The sequence below is a fragment of the Meles meles genome, chromosome 3 (assembly GCF_922984935.1).
Source record: "Meles meles chromosome 3, mMelMel3.1 paternal haplotype, whole genome shotgun sequence".
Classification (NCBI taxonomy): domain Eukaryota; kingdom Metazoa; phylum Chordata; class Mammalia; order Carnivora; family Mustelidae; genus Meles; species Meles meles.
In genome coordinates, this window is record NC_060068.1 from 33284099 (window position 1) to 33303708 (window position 19610).

General features: G+C 42.1%; 1 protein-coding gene and 1 pseudogene across 1 annotated transcript; one reads left to right on the plus strand and one right to left on the minus strand.

Annotated features, from left to right (window-relative positions):
- Nucleotides 1-3284: 3284 nt before the first annotated feature.
- LOC123938629 (immunity-related GTPase family M protein 1-like) lies at nucleotides 3285-19445 on the plus strand. Its single transcript, XM_046000183.1, has 2 exons — nucleotides 3285-3483; nucleotides 17999-19445. The coding sequence occupies exon 2, from the start codon at nucleotides 18020-18022 to the stop codon at nucleotides 19211-19213; it is 1194 nt and encodes a 397-aa protein (XP_045856139.1). The 5' UTR covers nucleotides 3285-3483; nucleotides 17999-18019; the 3' UTR covers nucleotides 19214-19445.
- LOC123938630 lies at nucleotides 7048-8307 on the minus strand (annotated as a pseudogene).
- Nucleotides 19446-19610: the final 165 nt, after the last annotated feature.

Below are 19610 nucleotides of genomic sequence, written 5' to 3' on the forward strand. Positions count from 1 at the left end.
TTACCTCCTTTTACTTTCAACAAAATGTACTCCCATTCTTTAAATCTTTCTTACATATCTTCTACTTTCCTACATACAGAGTTGCTTCCTTTATTTCCATCAGTCTTAGAGTTAGCAGAATTTTGTACTCTTAGAAACACCTTTAGTTATTAACCTCTTGTCAATTATTAATCAATTGTGAACGGTTAAAACAATTCTTTAGATGCCAATTTATGAATCAGTTAAGCACAAACAATGCTTACTAACAGATTTAAATATTCTTATTTTCTTTGCTGTAAGAAGTCAAAAGCGCAAACCTATGTTCAGTAATCAATGACTTGGCATTTTATCCTCTTTGGAAAAGACCTAAATGTCCAACAAATTTAATTCCATTTGTCATTCAAGCAAAACTTTAAACTTTCAGGTTACCAAAGACTTTGAAAGCTATCTCAGCAATTACCCATTAAAACTTTGAGACAGACGATTAACCATCAGTTTAGTCATTTCTTTGCTAACAGATTTTAACAAATAACACGAGCTTATTTGACCTTCAGTAAACTTTGATGGAAGTTTCACATTTACTGCTAATAACTTTGTCAGGAGTTGGGATAGGAGTGGGGAAGGGGAGAGGTAGACAAGGGCGCCGGTTCAGAAATCCTGAACATAGGTCCATGGGACCTTGGCCCATCTGCCTTGGTGTCTGCTGAGGTTATTTAGGTCCATGAGAATCTGATAATTAAATGTGCCTTCCGGAGACCATTGGGAATGATTGTCCAATCAGTATTGTGGCCAAACGACAGTACAGTAATGTTGTTTCCACAGGTACTGGTCTGGTTCCAGGGTTTTAAGATTGGCCAACAGGCCTAAAACACCCCAGGGATGTTTTAGGGTCGAATTTGGATTGGGAGGTCCCCATGATTCATTGCCGGGCAACCCGAGGGCTGGAGGAAGGCCCCCCCTTGTCCACCACTGGGTTGCGGAAAAACTGTGTTGACTGCCATAGAGGTTAGGACGTCTCCCAGCCTCTTGGAGCCACGGAGGTCACCTGGTGACCTGACTCAGCAGCGATTAGGGCATGGCTTTCCAGACGGAGGCGCGGAATCTGGGGAAACTCACCTCGGCTTTGGAAGTGGCGTTCGGAAAGGCAGGTCCAGGTCTGGCTAGGGAAAGGAGAGAGCCTCCCCACTGGGGTGGGGGTTCAATCTCCTTCCCAGGTTTCGGCACCAAATGTAAGGTTTTGCAGGTGAGGTAGACACACCACCAGGCAAGGTGGGCGCAAGGCAAGATTTATTAAAGGCACCCTCCGGCGAAGTTTCAGGGCTCAGGAGAAGGGTTCTGCGACTTGGAAAGGGGGAGTCGAGAAAGTCGCAGTGGGAGGGAGTCCGCAGGGGTCTTTTATGTTGGAGGAGGGTGTTGCTATTCACAGGGTATCACCAGAGTTTACTGGGTTGATGGCAGGTCCAATTTCTTTTTCTACTTTTTAAAAATGACAGCTGGTTTTTTAAAAAATAATTTATTTATTTGAGAGAGAGAGAGACAGAGATCACTAGAGAGAGCAAGCACAAGTGGGGGGCCAAGGGAGAGGGAGAAGCAGACTCCCCGCCAAGCAGGAAGCCCTACTCAGGGCTCAATCCCAGGACCCTGAGATCATGATATGAGTCGAAGGCAAATGCTTAACTGACTGAGCCACCTAGGCGCCCCAAAATGACAGCTTTTTTGAGCTATAGTACACATAGGTCTTATTCCTTCAACTACTTGTCCGTAAAACAGACACTCATTTCACAAGACATTAATAAAAATATTTTTAACAGGAGGAGCTTTGAGTGTGCTCATCTAGAACAATTACCAAATAGCAAATGGAGAACTCATGGTGCAGGGTGTCGTGTATGGAATGCTGCCGTTTCTGTAAAAAGGAGGAAATAGGGGTGCATATTGGTTCATAGGTTCAAAAACAGACCTGTAAGGATGGCATGGTCCCTCTAGTACAGACACTTGATGATTGCCCATTTTGTGTGGAGGGACACATTATTGTATACATCTTACATCTCTTGAATTGTAAACTATATAGAGGATTTCTACTCGAAAAATAAATAAAACCAAATAAAGGCAGAATATGGCTACCAATGACAGAGGGCTGCTCCATTCTGTTTCCACCCCAACTGGGTATAATGTCTATTAATTCCTATACTAGCCATCCAGAGTTAACAAAGACTCTGGGTTTAAGAGTTTAGTCCTTGGGAAGACTACCATCACTTCAGACACCAGTTGCACTTGGGGAGGTTCCCTAGGTCACCTGGACCTTCAACTGAATGTCTACAAATGTGAAGTTTCCTATAATCCCCTCAGGCTTAAATATTGATTAGAATGATTCACAGAAGTCAGGAAAGCTTTTTAATGTACAAATATAGTTTCATTGTATTTGGGATATAAGGATACACATAGGGTGAGGCCTGGGAGGGAGGACACAGCTTCCATGCCTCTCCCCATGGAATCAGGGTACACCATTCTCCCAGAACAATGTAAATATCAACTAAAAAGCCCACTTGGGCACTGGTGTCTAGGTTTTTATGGGGATTTTATTACATAGACATGATTGATCAAATCTTTGGCTACTTGATTAAACACAATCTCCAACCTCCCCTACCCGCTCTCCTCCCCAGGGACCCAACTGGACCAAAGACCCCACCCTCTATTCACATGGTTGGTCTTTCTAGTGACCAGCCACTGACATGAAGCTATCTGGGATCCTGCCTGGAATCACTTTGTTGGCACAACGAAGTCAGCTCCTGTCACTCAAGAAATTCCCAGGATTCTGAAGCTCTGTGCCAGGAACCAGGGACAAGGACTAGATACCCTCTTTACTAGACTTCACTCCCCACAAAGTACGGGCTGTCCAAGGTTAACAGGGGGGCCCCGAGTGTCATTTTTCTAGGGCTCAGGCCTGTGTTCTTTGATTCTAGATTCAGATTCTGACTGGCCTGGAGCCTGACGCTTGTTTAGTGTGATCTCTCAAATGTCACTGAGAAGCGTCCTGCCTGGGATCTTATGCCCTCCTCTCCCTCTTATGCCAAAAAACACACCATATCAGTGACCATGGTGGCTTTCACTTTCCCTTCTTGACAATGGCTGTGTTTCTTGGAAAAGGAGCCCTCAGAACTTTGTTTCACTCTTTGTTCTTGCAAAGGCAGAGCTCTGCAATCTGATGGCTGCTGTTTTACTACTGGCCAGATTCCCATGAGGGTGGAGTAGAGGCCAGAGATGATTTAAGTCCTGCCAGCTCCTCACAGTCAGTGTAGACATTTGGGGTGACCGTCAGCTCTTTCTCTCTACAGTGACCTCACCAGCACGCGGGACCTGTTCCAGTGCAAGGCCAGTCTGAGCAGGGGAGTGTTCCTGTTGTAGGCGGCAGGGAGCACTTCAACCAGGCTCAGCATTTTCTGAGCTGCTTGGAGAGACATTTAGACTCAATTCTGACACCAGAAGTCTCTTTTCCTCCAGGAGCTGGTAAGCAAGAAACCACTGTGGATTGAGTACAGATCTAAAAATAGAATTACAGCTCTGTAGGCCTGAGGTTGGGAGAGCCTGGATGCTTGATTTTGGGTGCTGTGGACTTGAAAGTCTGAGGGGCAGGATCTCTGGTGGATGACTGTACGCCAGTTAGAGAATTTAACTCTTTGGGGCATTTTTGAGAGGGCAGTTGGGGAACAGACTTTATGCCTGTGAACTGCAGAAGGATCATGTGAATGTCACGGCTGTCAGTGGAGAGGGTCTTCCCCCAAGAGCTTCCTGATCAGACACCCCTGCCCCCACCACACCTCATGTCTAACTACCTTTCCCTGGGGAGACAGTGCATATATTATCTATTAAAAAACAAAATTCAACTGAAAATTTTAAAGAGCTGATTCTTTTTTTGTTTACTGATTCATGAGTTAGGCAACATCTTCTCTAGCAAATAGAAAAGAGCTCCATTGTCCTGTAGGGGGAAAAAAAAACCAACAAAAAACCAAACCAAACCAAACCAAAACAAAAAAACTTTTTTAAAGGAAAAGAAGAAAAAAAGAAAAATCATTAGCAAAGAATGCACTGTTCTAGTCAAGATTGCTTTCCCAGGGATTAGCAAAGAATGCACTGCTTTAGTCAAGATCACTTTCCTAAGGAGAAGGAAAAGGGTCTATCAGAAAATTTCCTAGTGCTGACCTGAAAATTCCTAGGCTGACTGGTTAAATTATACATGCCCAGGAGAGTAAAACTGCAGTTAGGTTAGGTATTTAGTCTTGGTTTAATGAGGTCAGGCCTTAACTTAAGTGGCTTCTAGGGCCCTGGGACCCTGTGGAACTTCTTTTCCACACTCGCTCTACTTTGAACAGACTCTTAGCTTCATGAAGAGATGTGATCAAAATGGAAGGCATTGGTGCCAACTTGAGCTACTGTTCAGTGGTTTTCTCAGCTTTTGCTGTTCCTTTTCCTGGTATTCACATGTCATGATGTTTTTGCTTAATCTCTATGCTATTCACAGGTGATGACTTCAGATTCACGATTTTGGTACATTTTGCATTCAAAATTTTTGAAAGCATACAATGTACCTGGCAGATGATCAGGATAAATTTCAATGGCTGGAGTGCACATTGAAGCCATGGTTCCCAAAACCCAAACCCTCCAAATCAAATAAGTCAAAGAAAGACCCCGCTGAAGGAATCATCTTTTTAAGCCATGTGGTTTGCTCAGTGATTTTATGTAGCTGTGTTTCAACTTCCCCAGAAGTGTCCATCTGGATGCACCAGGTGGTGTTGATCACAGTATAGACAGCTCCTGCTAGGCTGAAAGAGAATCAAAGTTTGCCTTATCCTCAAGAGAATCTTTGGCCAAAAACTAAGCACATTTGTTGGGCATCTATTGTTTTAGGAATGGATTCTGAAAGATCTTTTAGGAGTTAAAGAAGTTTCTGGATTAAATTGTCATGTAAATTTACTCTTAACTAGGGAAGCTTGGTCCTGCAAAGGAATAAAATCCCAAGTCATAAATGGACCATAATTGTAAATCCAATATGTAAATCCAGGGGATTCAATAAATGAATCTCTTAATTTGGTTAGGAAATGTTAGAGACAAGATTAGATTTTTCTCTTAGCCTGAACTCTGGAAGTTATGCTCCCTTGGGGCATTCAGCTGAGGGCATTCAATTTCCAGAATTACCCCAGAGCAAAGAAAAAGGAGAAAGGGTTTCACATTTAGTTAATGTGTGAAGACTTGATCTGTTGTTTTGGTTCTGAAAGCAGTCTGCCTTGATGTCAGTTACTCATCTTCCACATCAATTTGATTTAGAGGTCTCTAGCATCTGTGTAGGGCCAGGTGTCAGGTAAAGCTTTGTTTAGCCGTGAAATATGCACCTTCTAGTTTTATAACAATGTCAGTGGTTGGCAGCATTTAGTAAGATTCCTTTCAATGGAGTTCAAAAGCTGTATTCTTCTGATGACAATTACAGAATACATGGTCACTAGGGTCTAGACTATAAACAACAGGCTCCTTTGAACGGGGATCTGGGAAGATATCTTTAACCTGTTGATGATAGGCTTGATAGTAAAACATTAGATATTTTCCCATAGTTGGTCATACTAGCATGAGACAACAAGGGATCAGCAGAAAGTTTATACCAATAGACATCGGTCTGCCATTGACTGTATTGCATGGGGTGAGTTTACATTACCCAAAGACAATACTGCAAACAGTCAGCAAGTCCAAAGGCAATACCTCAGGGCAGGGAAGTCTGCTATTTTTGGCTAGCTTAAAAATTTTAAGTTTGAGGATTCCATTAGATCTCTCAACCTTGCCTGAATATTGAGGGTGATAGGGCCAGAGATAATTCCAAGAAGTTTGCAAGTTTGTTGTTAAAGCTGGTGTGATTTGTCCAATGAAATGGCTGTCAGTTTACGGAAGATCATGGAAAGCATACCCCTCATGGGAAACACATTTCTAACAAGTCCTTTGCCACCACGAGGACATCAGCCTTTCAGCACGGGAAAGCTCCAACCTAACTGGAAAACACACATACGTAAATAGAACATATTGATAACACGTACCTTGTGGCAATTGAATAAAGACAAGCTGTGGGTGTTCAAAAGTCTTTCAAAGGAGGAGTCGTGAGGCCTCTGGGGGCAAAAGTAATTTTTGCAGGATAATGGGTCTGACAAGTCAGACCTGGATGGCAGAGCCTTTTCACATTTATACAAATCTCCCCTCAAATGTTTAGTCATAGCCTGAGTTATCTTAAATACACTATGACGGGTGAAGGAGTGGGGGGGAAATGGTGTTTGACAGGGAGCCAGGAAGAATCCAGCAGCTGTCTTGTGTTTCGTAAATCCCCGACTGTTCAACTTACAGCCATTCTTTACGCATCTTATTTTCTCTGGGTCAGAATGTTGCCATGTTACCCTGATGTCAGAATGGCAGAAATCTCACAATGAGGGGACATTTTTGCAGCGGCAGAATGGATTTTATCCACATGTGCCACATTCTTTATAGATTCTTTTGCCGAGAGTCAGCTGGGGCATTTTCCTGATACTCAGGTTCAGTACTTTTAGTGTGAGCCTCAGTTTTGACGACAGCAGCTTCAGAAGGTAAGAGAATAATTACAAGCAATAACATACTAGGATGTATCAAATTTCCAGGAATTTCACACAATTTCTAGAATACTTACATACCTATACAAATAGAACATAAACCACAGGATCTTTGTTTTCTAGGAAGATCACTTAAATGGTAAGGGAAGTTTCACAACCTATTACCAAAAGTAGATCAATGTTAGAAAAACAGACAAGCAGAACTTTGTCCTTTTACCAGATCGGAAACCAATTCTATTCTAGAACCCTATTCTATCTAGGAAACCAGTTTATATTTCTATTAAAATATATTCATTCCAAAGTGAGTAGTCCTGAACATGCATAAAATTCCTTTCCAGAGTTTCCCTTTTCACAAATTTTGTACAACTTTCTTTTTTTTTTTGTATTTATAAAGAATTTTTATATTTTTATTTATATAAACACTGTTTTGAAGAATGACACAAACTCAGAAAAATGTGATCAGAGTATTCCTTCTCACACATAGGCTACTAATGCCCTAGTATCTCAAAATCCTTTACAAAAGGAGATAGCTTAAAGAGTTCTCATCCAGGGTTGTTTTTTAATGTTACTTTTTTTTCTTCTTCTTTTTTTTTCATCTGCTTCCATTTTAAGCTTAACTTCTTCAGCTGAAAGAGCTCCCAGTTTCTTATTCTTTGCTTTCTTAACCTTTTCCTTGATGGCGGCCACATCAATTTTATTTTCAGTAGAAGCTTCCTTTGGTTTCACAACTGGTTTTTCTTTAGGTGGAATAAAAGCTTTGTTTCTTTCCTCTTGTCTCTTACTAAGAGCTTCTGCTTGTTTAGCCTTTATGGCTTCCATTTTCTGTCACTTCTTTTGACTTGCCTTCAGAAAATATTCACCACTAGCCAATTCTTTATCAATCTGACTTTCTGGTTGTGGTGGTGGGAATGGTGTGTACTCTTTCTTGACAGTTTTTTTCTTTGGTTCCTTGCGTTTATTCACATTCTTGTGCTTGAACTGTGGCAAAAATCTTTCCCAACTTTGTGATCTTAATTCAGAATCTTTTGCCAACTCTCGTTTGATCATTAAGGTTTTAATGTTATAAATTGGATGAATATTCTTCATAGTATCTAGAACTACTTTTCAAACCTCTTTTAAGCCACTAAAAGGTCCAATGACTGAAACCGTGTTTCCCTGAACCATCATATAACAGTTTGTTAAGAGTTCCAAAGCCTTCAAGGTAGATCCTTTGTTGACCAATGAGGCGTTGTCTTCTTTTTACAAATCTTTCTTTATTTCTCACTAAAGAACCTATTTTAATGATGTCACACGCAACATCATCCTAAAGAATTCGTACTGCCTGTTCAAATGAAACACTCCTTGCTAAAAGTTTTATTAGGTCTCTGGCCCTAATGATGATATATGGATCAAAAGTCTTCTTTGTCGTACACACAGTCATACTGCCCTCTATCAGGTCCAGGGCTGCATTAATATGATGTTCATTCAAGGCTTTCTGTACCAATGGCCAGCACTCTTTCAAGTAAGCTTCCCTATATTTTGGGAACAAAGTTGCAAAACTGCTCTCCTCCAAGAGTCCTCTGGGATTGTCCTCTTTGGAAAAAGCTGGTTCCTTCCAACCATCAGGAACAGTGAGGTGTTCATCTCGGTTCTCCGGCTTCGACTTTTTCCTACGAAACTCATTTTTCCCGTCCGCGATAGCTTGTCTGTTGAAGGAGGAGGATGCCATCTTCCTACAACTTTCTTTTGCATGCAGAAATAAAGTGCATCTCTAGTCATATATATATATATATATATATATATATATATTTTTTTTTTTTTTTTAAGTAGGCTCCATATTGAAAATGGGGTTTGATCTCACCACCCTGAGACCAAGACACTTATGCTATTTGGACTGAGCTAACCAGGCACCCTTATTTATTTATTTATTTATTTATTTTTACCAAAAATGCATGTCTTATTTTACTTTCATTTAGAGATACTCCTTTATTCTATTTTTAGTTGCTTTGACCACATACATTAGAGTTCTTAACCCATAGAAACATTAATTTCAAGAAAACATTAAGTAGTAAGCATGAGTTAACTGTCTGCTAGACTAGTGTTCTTTAGATTGGCAAATTTACAAATTTATAAATCTACAAATACATGTTGTATCTTTATATATGATCTTTCAATATAATATGCCAAAAAATGTTTGCCAACAGACCTACATTTATCTTTAGTTTCTCGGTAATAAAGAAGCCAAAATTAGAGAAACATGATTAAGTAGTTAATGTTTCATTATTTCATCTTATTTGGAAATAATCTAGACATTTAATGAATTTAACTTAAATCACTACTGAATCTAACTCGGTGAAATTTTAAGGTTTTAGTTTATCAAAATGATTTTGGAAATGATTTAAAAGTTCACCTCAAATTTTTAAAAATTAAATTTTTATCTTTTTAATTTCCTTATTCTTAACAATTGTGGCTAGATTACATGACACATCAAAGTCAGTTATTCTCCGAAGCTATTTTTATTTTTAATTTATTATTTTTTATTATATTTTTAACTCCAGTACAGTTAATATACAGTCTTATATTAGTACAGGTGTGCAATATGGTGATCCAACAATTCTATACATTACTCAGGGCTCATCATGATAAATGTACTCTTAATCCCCTTCACGTATTACACCTATCCCTCTACTCACCTCCCCTCAGTATATCCAGCAGTTCGTTCTCTCTAGTTAGGAGTCTGTTCCTTGTTTTGTGTTTTTTCTCTTTTTCATTCTCTTTGTTTACTTATTTTGTTTCTAAAATTCCACATATGTGTGAAATCGTATGGTATTTGTCTATCACTTACTGACTTGTTTCCCATAACATTACAGTCTTCAGCTATATCTGAAGCTATAGAATTATAGTCTTCAGGTCCATCCATCTCATTGAAAATGGCAAGATTTCTTTCTTTTTTCAGGCTGAATGCTATTCTAATGTGTATATATGTGTGTGTGTATACACACACACACACACATATATATACACACACATATACACATTATATATGTACATATATATTTATATATGTATATACAAATATATATGTGTGTGTGTATTTAGTTAGTTAGTTATTTTCTGGAAATTGCTCCTAGATTTGGGAGGTTGGTTTGCTATGGTTGCCATAACAAAATACCATGAGCTGGGAGGCTTAAACAACAGAAATTTATTCTCACTCTTGTGGAAGCTGGATGTCTTAGATCAAGGTGCCTATAGGTTTTGCTTCTCCTGAAACCTCTTTCCTTGGCTTGCAGATGGCTCCTTTCTCCTGTGTCCTCACATGGCCTTCCTCTCTGTGCGCATCCCTGGTGTCTCTTCCCCTTCTTCTAAGGAGATCAGTCCTGTTAGATAGGGTCCCACAGATCTGAGCTCAGTTAAATTCATTATCTCCTTAAAAAATTCTCCTAGAAATGCAATCATAATGAGGATTAGGGCTCAACACAGGAACTTGTGGGTGTAGACTTTATTCCAGAATGAACCCTAGGTATAAAAAAGTGTTTAGTAGCAGTACTCCTTGTGGAATGTTACAGTTGAATGAGAGAATAGTGTGGGGGAGTCTGAGAACCCCAGTACCCTTGGTGAATTCCATTCAGAGGAAGACCCAGGAGGATGAGCCAGCAGATTCGCAGAGCTTAAAGGACACGACTTAGGAAGCTGCTTCAGATGCAGACGTGATCTGATACCATGTAACCTTCTCGAGAGAGAAATGGGTCATCACAGGCACCAAACTACAACTATAGTCTACCTCTGAGATATAAGTGTAAGAGAACCTTCTCAACTAACCAATAGTAATAGAAATACAGAAAATATGGGGCACCTGGGTGGCTCAGTGGGTTAAAGCCTCTGCCTTCGGCTCAGGTCATGGTCCCAGGGTCCTGGGATCAAGCCCCACATCGGGCTCTCTGCTCAGTGGGGAGCCTGCTTCCCTCTCTCTCTATCTCTGCCTGCCTCTCTGCCTACTTGTGGCCTCTGTCTGTCAAATAAATAGATAAAAAATCTAAAAAAAAAAAAAAAGAAATACAGAAAATATGTGAGAGATGGGAGATTTCAGACTTTTTAAGGGGGCAATGCCTTGTCTTCCTTTCATGTAATGTGTAAGAATCTGTATGTTATGACCCAGCAATTCCACATCTGTTTCTGGAGAAGGTTCTACACGGGTGTACCAGAAACATGTGTAAGATATTTTTAGCAGAATAGGCAGTAACCTTTTTGATACTGGCCACAGAGATTTCTTTCAAGACACGTCTCCAAAGGCAAGGGAAACAAAAGCAAAAATGAACTTTTGGGACTTCATCAAGATAGAAAGCTTTTGTACAGCAAAGAAAAGAGTCAATAAAACTAAGAGGCAACCCATAGAATGGGAGAAGATATTTGCAAATGACACTATAGATAAAGGGCTGGTATCCAAGATCTATAAAGAACTTCTCAAACTCAACACCTAAAAAACAAATATTCTAGTCAAGAAATGGGCAAAAGGCATGAACAGACACGTCTCCAAAGAAGACATACAAATAGCTAAAGACACATGAAAAAATTTTCAATATCACTAGCCATCAGGGAAATACAAATCAAAACCACGATACACTCTAATCTTATACCAGTTAAGATGGCAAGGAGATAGATCTACAGAATTCTAAGATGAAATGATGTCAAAAACAGAATTCTATAGTCACATTATTTATTAAAACTGACCAGAAAATGAAGACATTAATTGGAACTGCAGAGACTCAGAAAGTTTATCTCCCTATTCCCCTCTCTATTACCTCCCGTGGAATGAATTTATTATCTACCTACATTTACTCATCGTCTCACTACTAAATATGCCTCTGTTTCTTTCTTTCTTCCTTTCTCTTTCTTTCTTTCCTTTCATTCTTTCTTTCTGCCCCTCCTTATTTTTTCTTCTTAAACACAGAGCCTCCAACTGGGTAAGTCTGTGTGGCCTGAGGCTGGATGAAACAACCTGAGAATGTTAGCAGAGGCTGATCCTTCACTAGAGAGCAGGGAAGGACATGTCCAGGGGCCAGGGAGGGAAAGGCTGTGATTGAAGAGAGTGCAGCCCCTTCATGCTGGGTACACTGCAGGAGTGAGTGTTACAGTGAGGGGAGAGGTTATTCATAACTGCCAGTACTATGAGGAGCTTCTTGATGGTATTATCTGTTATCTGTTGCTGTGGATCAAATTACCCCGAAACTTAGTGGCTTAAAACAAGCATTTATTTGAAAAAATAAATAAAATAAAATAAAATAAAATAAAATGAAAAACAAGCGTTTATTTGCTTATAGTTTCCAAGGGTCAGAAATATAGGAACAGTTTTAGTTGTGTGATTCTGAATAAGGGTCTCTCTTGAGGTGGCAGTCAAGTTATCAGCTTGGCTCCCTCTGGCTGGAGGGTTTGCTCCCAAGATGACACACTTACATGCCTGGCAGTTAATGCTGACTGCCTCTGTTCTCCACAAGGCCTGTAATTCTTCAGGGCCTCTCCAACAGGTTAGCTTAATATTCTATGGTTATTAGGCTGAGAGATAGAGACAGAGAAAGAGAGAGAGAGATGGAAGAGACAAAGAGAAAGACAGAGAGAGAGAAAGAGCGAGCGCATGAGAGAGAACAAGAATGAGCTAGTGAGCAGAGGATTTGTAAGGCAGAAGCTGCAGACTTCTCATGACAAAATTTTGGAATCTTGGACATTCCTTTCTTTCTTTTTTTTTAGAGAGAGAGAGAGAGTACAAGCAGGGGGAGCAGCAGGCAGAGGGAGAAGCAGCCTCCCCGCTGAGCAAGGAGCCTGATGGGGGACTTGATTCCAGGACCCTGAGACCACAACCCAAGCTGAAGGTGGACACTTAACTGACTGAGCCACCCAGGTGCCTGGACATTCCATTCTTGATGCCATATTTCATTAGTCATTCCACAGTACAGAAATAAATGAAGCCATGAAAATAGGAAATATAGTCAGAAGGTATATTAAATCTACCTTCCACTGAACATTCACCACTGACCTACAGCAGGTCAAGATTGGGTTTTCCATTCCTCTTTGGCTTCACCCCTGCTGGGATTCCCTGTGGCACTGAGGAGGAAGCTTTCATCAGTGGTTCTGATCACCTTGTCTTCTGGTTTGTCTCATTTGTTGATCTGCCTTCTTTTGTCTGAATGCATTTCTAGCTGAGTTCCTGTGTGGTAAACTTGGTGGTCTCAACCCCTCCAGTAGACCTCTGCAGTGGTCAGGCTTCCTGGTGTTCAGTGGGACTTGGTTTTCTCTTTGCCTGTGCTATGGGAGGTTCCAGTGGGTGGGGCCTCTTATTTAACCTCCTTCATCACGATCACCCAGGATAGGCTATCTAGTGTTGGGTTTACTCCAAGAACTCTGCACCTATAGCCATTCTGACCTTTAAAGCCCTTTAACCACTCATCTCAGTTTTCTCTCTCTTCCCTCATTCTCTGGGGATCTCACAATGCAGGACAGTGCTCTACATGGGACTTTCTTCTGCTTCCTGAACTCTCCAGGAAGGAAACTTAACAAACTCAGTTGGGAATAAGATAAGATGTAACTATTCCTTGAAGGCTTCCATGTGATTTCAGGACTCTCCAGCAGACTCTTCTCACTCCACTGGATGGAGAATCTGAGTAGGACACTCACCTTTTGGTGAAATTGTCTTTCAGTGTGATCTTATGTTGTCCCTTCTTGGCCATGAAGAGAAGGAATGATAATGATAATACCAAACATTTACAGAAGTCCATACCTGACCCTATTCTAAGTGCTTTATGTGCTTTAACTCATTAAATCTTCACACTACCTGGACTTGGATGGACCCCCGAGGATGTAATATTATCATCATCACCATTTTAACTATGGGAAAACTAAGACAGTGGAATGTGTCCAAGGGCACATGGCAAGGGCATCCTGGAGCCAGGATTTAACCATAGGATTCTTTATCACTTTATTACGCCTCTTTCAGTTCACTTTCATTCAATATTAACTTCACTTTCCATCTCAGTTAATATTTATGATAACCTCTGAAAAAACCCTCCTCTTTGAGAGAAGCCTGAAGATGGGTCAAAATTATACACATTGGTCCAGTTTATGTACATCCACCAAATTCAGATTGGATTCCATATTAGAGAATATCTTCCCAGGTAAGTAGAGTAAGGTGATGAGGTTGATGGAGAATGAGGCAGAGAAGGAGGGATGCTCTTGGTAGGACTGAATGATTCCCACAGTGGTGAGAACCAAGTTAGGATACTTGGTGGTGGAGAGTGAGATTTCAAATTTTATCTGAAAAAAAAACTCTTATAAAATTTTTTTTTTACTATATATACACCCACCCAGGAGAAAATATAGATTTAGGGTGTGAAATGGTTCAAATTAGGAGAGTTTTCATAGCCACAGCAGACCAGAACCAAACAAACAGGGCAGGAGCTCCAGACAGATACTCACACACTGCTGGGGAGTAGCCCAGCCCTCAAGAGATACTGAGTGGGAACTTTCTATCATCCATTACAAACAGCCCCATCACTGCAAGGGTACCTGAGTTTCAGAGGTAGTTCTTACCATACTACCAAGGGCTGTTGTTGGCTGTCTGTGTGTGTTCATTGGCATCCACAGCTAGTTTTCAAGTTCATTTATAAGCTTGCATTTTTTACTTGCAGTTATTTCTACCCAGAATGCAAATATTTAACTGCGTTAAAGAAATTGCCCCTAATTGTTGGACACCAAATCCATCCTTTATAGATATATTGGTGAGGTGGGCTTTTCAAACACTATTTCCCCAGACCATGTCATTTAGAGCTTCATGCCCATTGATGATGCAGATGTTTATTATACTTCCCTAGAATAAATCAGTATGTTGATTTTTTTACTCACCTTTTCCTTGTGGTGATTAAATGGGGAGAAATGTGGGGCTTGGTCTACACTGAGTTCATGCTCACAAAAATTCCTGATGTCTCAGAACTCTAGTCCAGTCCAAGGCTGATCCCTGCTACATGGCTCAAGATAATTGGGCATGACATCAACTATATAGGATCCTGCATGGGAAATGTACTAATGAGTGTTCTTCATTCTGCTTCTTAGATCATGAAATCTATCTGGTACATTAGAACCAGAGTTCAAAAAAGCTACCCCTTGGAATAGATGCAGTAAATCAAAATGGAGGGTAGGGAAATTATTGGTAAATCTTTCCTCAGGTGTACGCATGTGTGTGAATGCATGTGTGCATTTTACTGCTGGTGTCTATCAGAAGATGAAAGATCTGCTCACAGTTTCTTGTTCTCTTGTAAGCTCAACTGCCCTCTCTAGTTGAATCTGCTCCCCAGACTCTTTCCATAAAGGCCTAGGTTTCCTTATTCAGAGACCTCAAAGTCTGTTGGGGAAGAGGGGAGACCAGAAGTAAGATCAGTAAGTTGGGAGCTGAGGGATCACTTGCTCTCTGGGCTGATCTCTGAGGTCCTCTACTCAACTTCTGGGCCAGTAATCTGAGTCTCAATGTCCTACAGGCTCACACATGCCAAAAATTGCACACTGAAGATTCCTGGAAGACCCTGCAACCTCTCATGTAATTACCCTTGTTCCAGCCTGGCCGGGCAGTGTCACATGGGGAGAGTATGGTTTTTAAAGGATCCTGAGAGGGCCCCATGTGCAGGGTTGTCTAGCATGAGGTTCAGGGCAGGGACCAGATGAGATGGTAGAGGGGGATAGGGAGGGAGCTGTGGCTGGTGCTGCAGGGCCCTAGTTACCCCCCTGGTAGGGTCCAGCGTAGATGATCTGATGAGCAGACTTTGCAAAGTCCATGGCTGGGTCAGACATGGTCACAGAAATGGTCTGGAAAGCATAGTTTGTGCTCACCTCCCACACCCACATTGAGCGGGAGGTGTCATACTCTGTCCTTGCCCCTACTTGCCTTTCAGTGGACTCTGGAGTAGCTTCCACATTTCCACATTTCAGATGACAGATTTAGGAAGAAAAGTTAATTTGTCAACCAAGGAGTGAAGGATATGCAATGATGCATTGTGCTTCATTCCTCTAACAGAAATATGTCCCATACCTGCTGGGCACTAAGGCCAGCAGATAGAGAGTCCAGGGAATTATTTACTCTAAGTGCCAAGGCCTATATATGTGTTTTTATGATACTTTCTGGGACCTTTTCACCTTTTGAAAAGACAGGATTTTTTTTTTCAATTGATCTAGCACACAGGAAGTCAAGGTGAGATGGGTACAGGTCGAGGTTGTGATGGGATTTAGATAAACCTTGAAAAGAATTCAAGGGTTATAGCCTAGATCCTCTGTTCTGACTGGCCTGGGCGGCACAGGACATCCAGCCTTCCCCATGCAATACCAGGGGCAAACTTAAAGGCAACCAGAATACATAGCGTGCTCAGGGGCAGAAGAAACCCCTTCACACAACCAAGTCAATGAGCCTGGAACTCACCCAGGAAATGGTCTCACTGGAGCCAGGGTGGCTGGTAAGACCTTCAGAAACCTCTATGTTCCCCCTAAACAAGAACTTGGGCTACTGTTGGGAAAGGTCAAGAGAGGTCTTAAAGAATGTTGTTTGTTTGTTTGTTTTATTAGGAGGGATCACAAGGAGGCAGAGAGGCAGGCTGAGAGGGAGGGGGAAGCAGGCTCCCTGCTGAGCAGAGACCCACCCCGATGCAGGGCTCCATCCCAGGACCCTGAGACCATGACCTGAGCTGAAGGCAGAAGCTTAACCCACTGAGCTACCCAGGTGACCCTTAAAGAAGGTTTTGAGTACAAAGGCAAGGGAGGTATTCTCATTCCAAAAGTATTCTTCATTTTCCAAAATTTTCCCTCAGCCTGAGCCAGCCCAGAGCTCCATCTTTCTGACTTGTAGCCAGGTTTGCCCTTTTATGCTCTGAGGTTCCCTGCACTGGTACTGAGGCAAACTTGGTCAAGAACAGCAATACCAGCAGAGTGCATTGGTGTGAGACTTGGATTAAGCAGTTTAGGCAAGCAGTGTTGGTGTGGTGCTGTTTACTAAAGGTTGTTATTGTTGAGGGGTGGGGGAGGGAATGGCATCAGCCCCTTCTTTGTCCACAGGGAGGAGTCTCTTTGCTTGCTGCTTGCAGGGAAACACTGCCAGAAGAGCTAATAATCTCCCTTCCCTGTGTCTCAGGAGTTTTTCAGATTGCTGTTTTCATGCTCTTTGTCTCTGGGTTGTTTGCCTTCTCTCCAAGAACAGCACTGTGTGCTCTGGACTCTAGCCCAGCCAAGGTTGCTGACCTTTAAAACTCCAAACTTTAGGCACATTTTGCGGCTGGGAGCCTGTGCTGGTCCTCTGGGGGAGGGTTTTGTCTCACTGGGACGGATGCAGGCAGGTTTGACTGAGATGGGCAGTCATACCAGAGTGCAGGGGCTTGGGACTTGGAGCAAGGTGACTAGGCAGCCAGGGTCAGGGGGAATCCCCCCAAGCAGGTGGCTCTGTGCCTGTCCTGAGGGGTGAGGGAGGGAAATGGGGTCCATTTACACTTTTGTCCCCTGAGAGGCATCTCTGTGAACTCCACCTCTCACAGATGCACTCCAAGGAGAGTGAACGATCTCTCTCCCCTGGGTGCTTTTCTCCATGACCAGGGCTCCCTCCTCTCTCTAGTACCCATGATCCATTTCCCCTCCAAACCACATCTCCATGCTTCCTGTCTTCCTCAATGTGGTCTCTTCTCTCCCTCTAGTTGTGGACTCTCTTCTGGCAGTTTCAGGTCAATTTCTTGGGTGTTCAGAATGATTTGACAGTTATCCAGCTGTGTTTGAGGGAGGGGACCAACTTAGGGTCCTTCTATGATACCACCATCTTAGCTCCTCCCCCTATAGTACTTACCTAACTGATAGCTGAAATCTTGTACTTTTTTGATCATTTCCCCCAAATCACCCTCCTCTCATCATCTGTCTCTGCCGCTCCACAAGCCTGATCTGATTTTCAATGAATTATTTCATTTTAGTTTTAGATCCACACATCAGTTAGATCACACAGTATTTGTCTCGCTCTGCCTGATTTATTTTACTAAGCATAATGCTTTCAAGGTACATTCATGTTGTCACAAATGATAGGTTTTCCTTGTTTTCTATGGTTGAATAATACGTTCAAAGTTTTGACAAACTATTGAACAGCTTTTCAGAGGCTTGCTGTTTCTTTTCTTTTTTTTTTTTAAGATTTTATTTTTAATCTCCACACCCAACATGGGGCTCAAACTTACAACCTAGGATTAAGAGTCCCACTCTCTACTAACTGAGCCAGCCAGTTGCCCCAAGTCTTGCTGTTTCTAATCTAAATACCTTTGCAGTGAGTTCGGAGTGGATCTGATACCCTGTTTGATATAACAAATCTGATGATCTTCAGCCACCCTGTGCACTTGGCCCTCCTAATTCTCCTGCTTTTCTTATTTCGACAGGTCACTCTACTGATCAGAGACATGACACAGGCCAATCAATCCCTTCACACTCCATTGTCTACATCCTTCACCCCTGCTCTGCAGTACAATACAGGATGGACAGTCTTACCTAAGGCAACTGCCACAAACATTGAAAAGGCACTGGTAGAAGCGAAGTTGCTGGGGGTGGTCTCTGTGGCCAGGGAAATCCTGGAGATAGCATCCAGTGCCCCAGTGAGAATTGCTGTCACTGGGGACTCTGGCAATGGCATGTCTTCCTTCATCAATGCACTGAGGGGAATTGGGCATGAACAGGAAGACTCAGCTCCCACTGGGGTGGTGGGGACCACCCAGATTCCCATTTGCTACTTTTCCTCCCATTTTCCCAATGTGGAGTTGTGGGACCTACCTGGAATAGGGGCAGGTACTCAAACCCTGGGGAACTATCTAGCGGAGATGCAGTTTAGTCTGTATGACCTCTTCATCATCATTGCATCAGAACAGTTCAGCATGAATCTCGTGAAGCTTGCCAAAGCCATCCAGGGACAGGGAAAGAAGTTCTACATTGTCTGGACCAAGCTGGACAGGGACATCAGCACATGTACCCTCTCAGAGGAACGACTCCTGCAGAATATCCGAGAGAATATTTGGGAAACTGTCCAAAAGGAGGGAGTGCACAAACCCATCATATTCCTGGTCTCCAGCTTTGACCCTTTATTGAATGACTTCCCAGAGCTTAGGGATACCTTGCACAGGGACATCTCTGATATCAGGTACCATTGTCCTTTAGAAAAACTGTCTGACACCTGTGAGAAGGTCATTAATGACAAAGTGACCTCTTTGCAGGGGCAAATCGCTTCAAATTCTTTCCAGGACGTCCTTGGCATCCAGAATGCAGATGATCTGGCAGAGTGTCTGATGGCCTACCACTTGTTTTTTGGTGTGGATGATGAGTCTCTCCAGCAGATGGCCCAGAGTATGGGGAAACCTGTGGAGGAGTACAAGGCTATTATGAAGTCTCAGGATCTGCACACTGTCCTCACTGGGGACAGGATATTATCTTTCATGAATTGTAATACAGCCTCTTACTTATATTCAATTCTGAGACACATCCCATTCTTAGGTGATACTGTTCTCAACTACCTGAGAGTGTGGAAACACAGACACTTCCTTGAAATAGTTGCCAAGGACACCAGGACCATCATGAAGAAAATCCTCACAGACTCCATCATCTGAAGAGCTGTGGTTTCTTCTGGAGGGAAGTCAGGACATCTGGGGTCCTCTTTTCACATTGTACCCTCCCTTCCTGTATTCTCAGTCAAGCTCAGTATTTCCACTTTCATCGGTTCTAAGTTCTTCAAGACAAATGAGCTGATTTTCTCATTTTGAATCCCTGTTGGGAAACTCTAAAATTTGTTCTGCTTCTTATCACTTATTAAATGAGCCTGGATCCAAAGGTGAATGAAAAGATTTGCTCTGTGACATACAGTCTCATTCTGACATCCTCTTATCACTTAACATTAACATCCATTCTCCAGACTCTCTTGGTTTCTCATGTTCTTTCACTTCTCACCTCTGGACTTAGAGAGGCATACAGATGCAGAGGGAAGAACATCCTTTGGGATGTTCCCCT

Coding starts and splice junctions, on each gene's coding strand:
- LOC123938629 (XM_046000183.1), top strand. CDS start 18,020: ATGACACAGGCCAATCAATCCCTTCACACTCCATTGTCTACATCCTTC.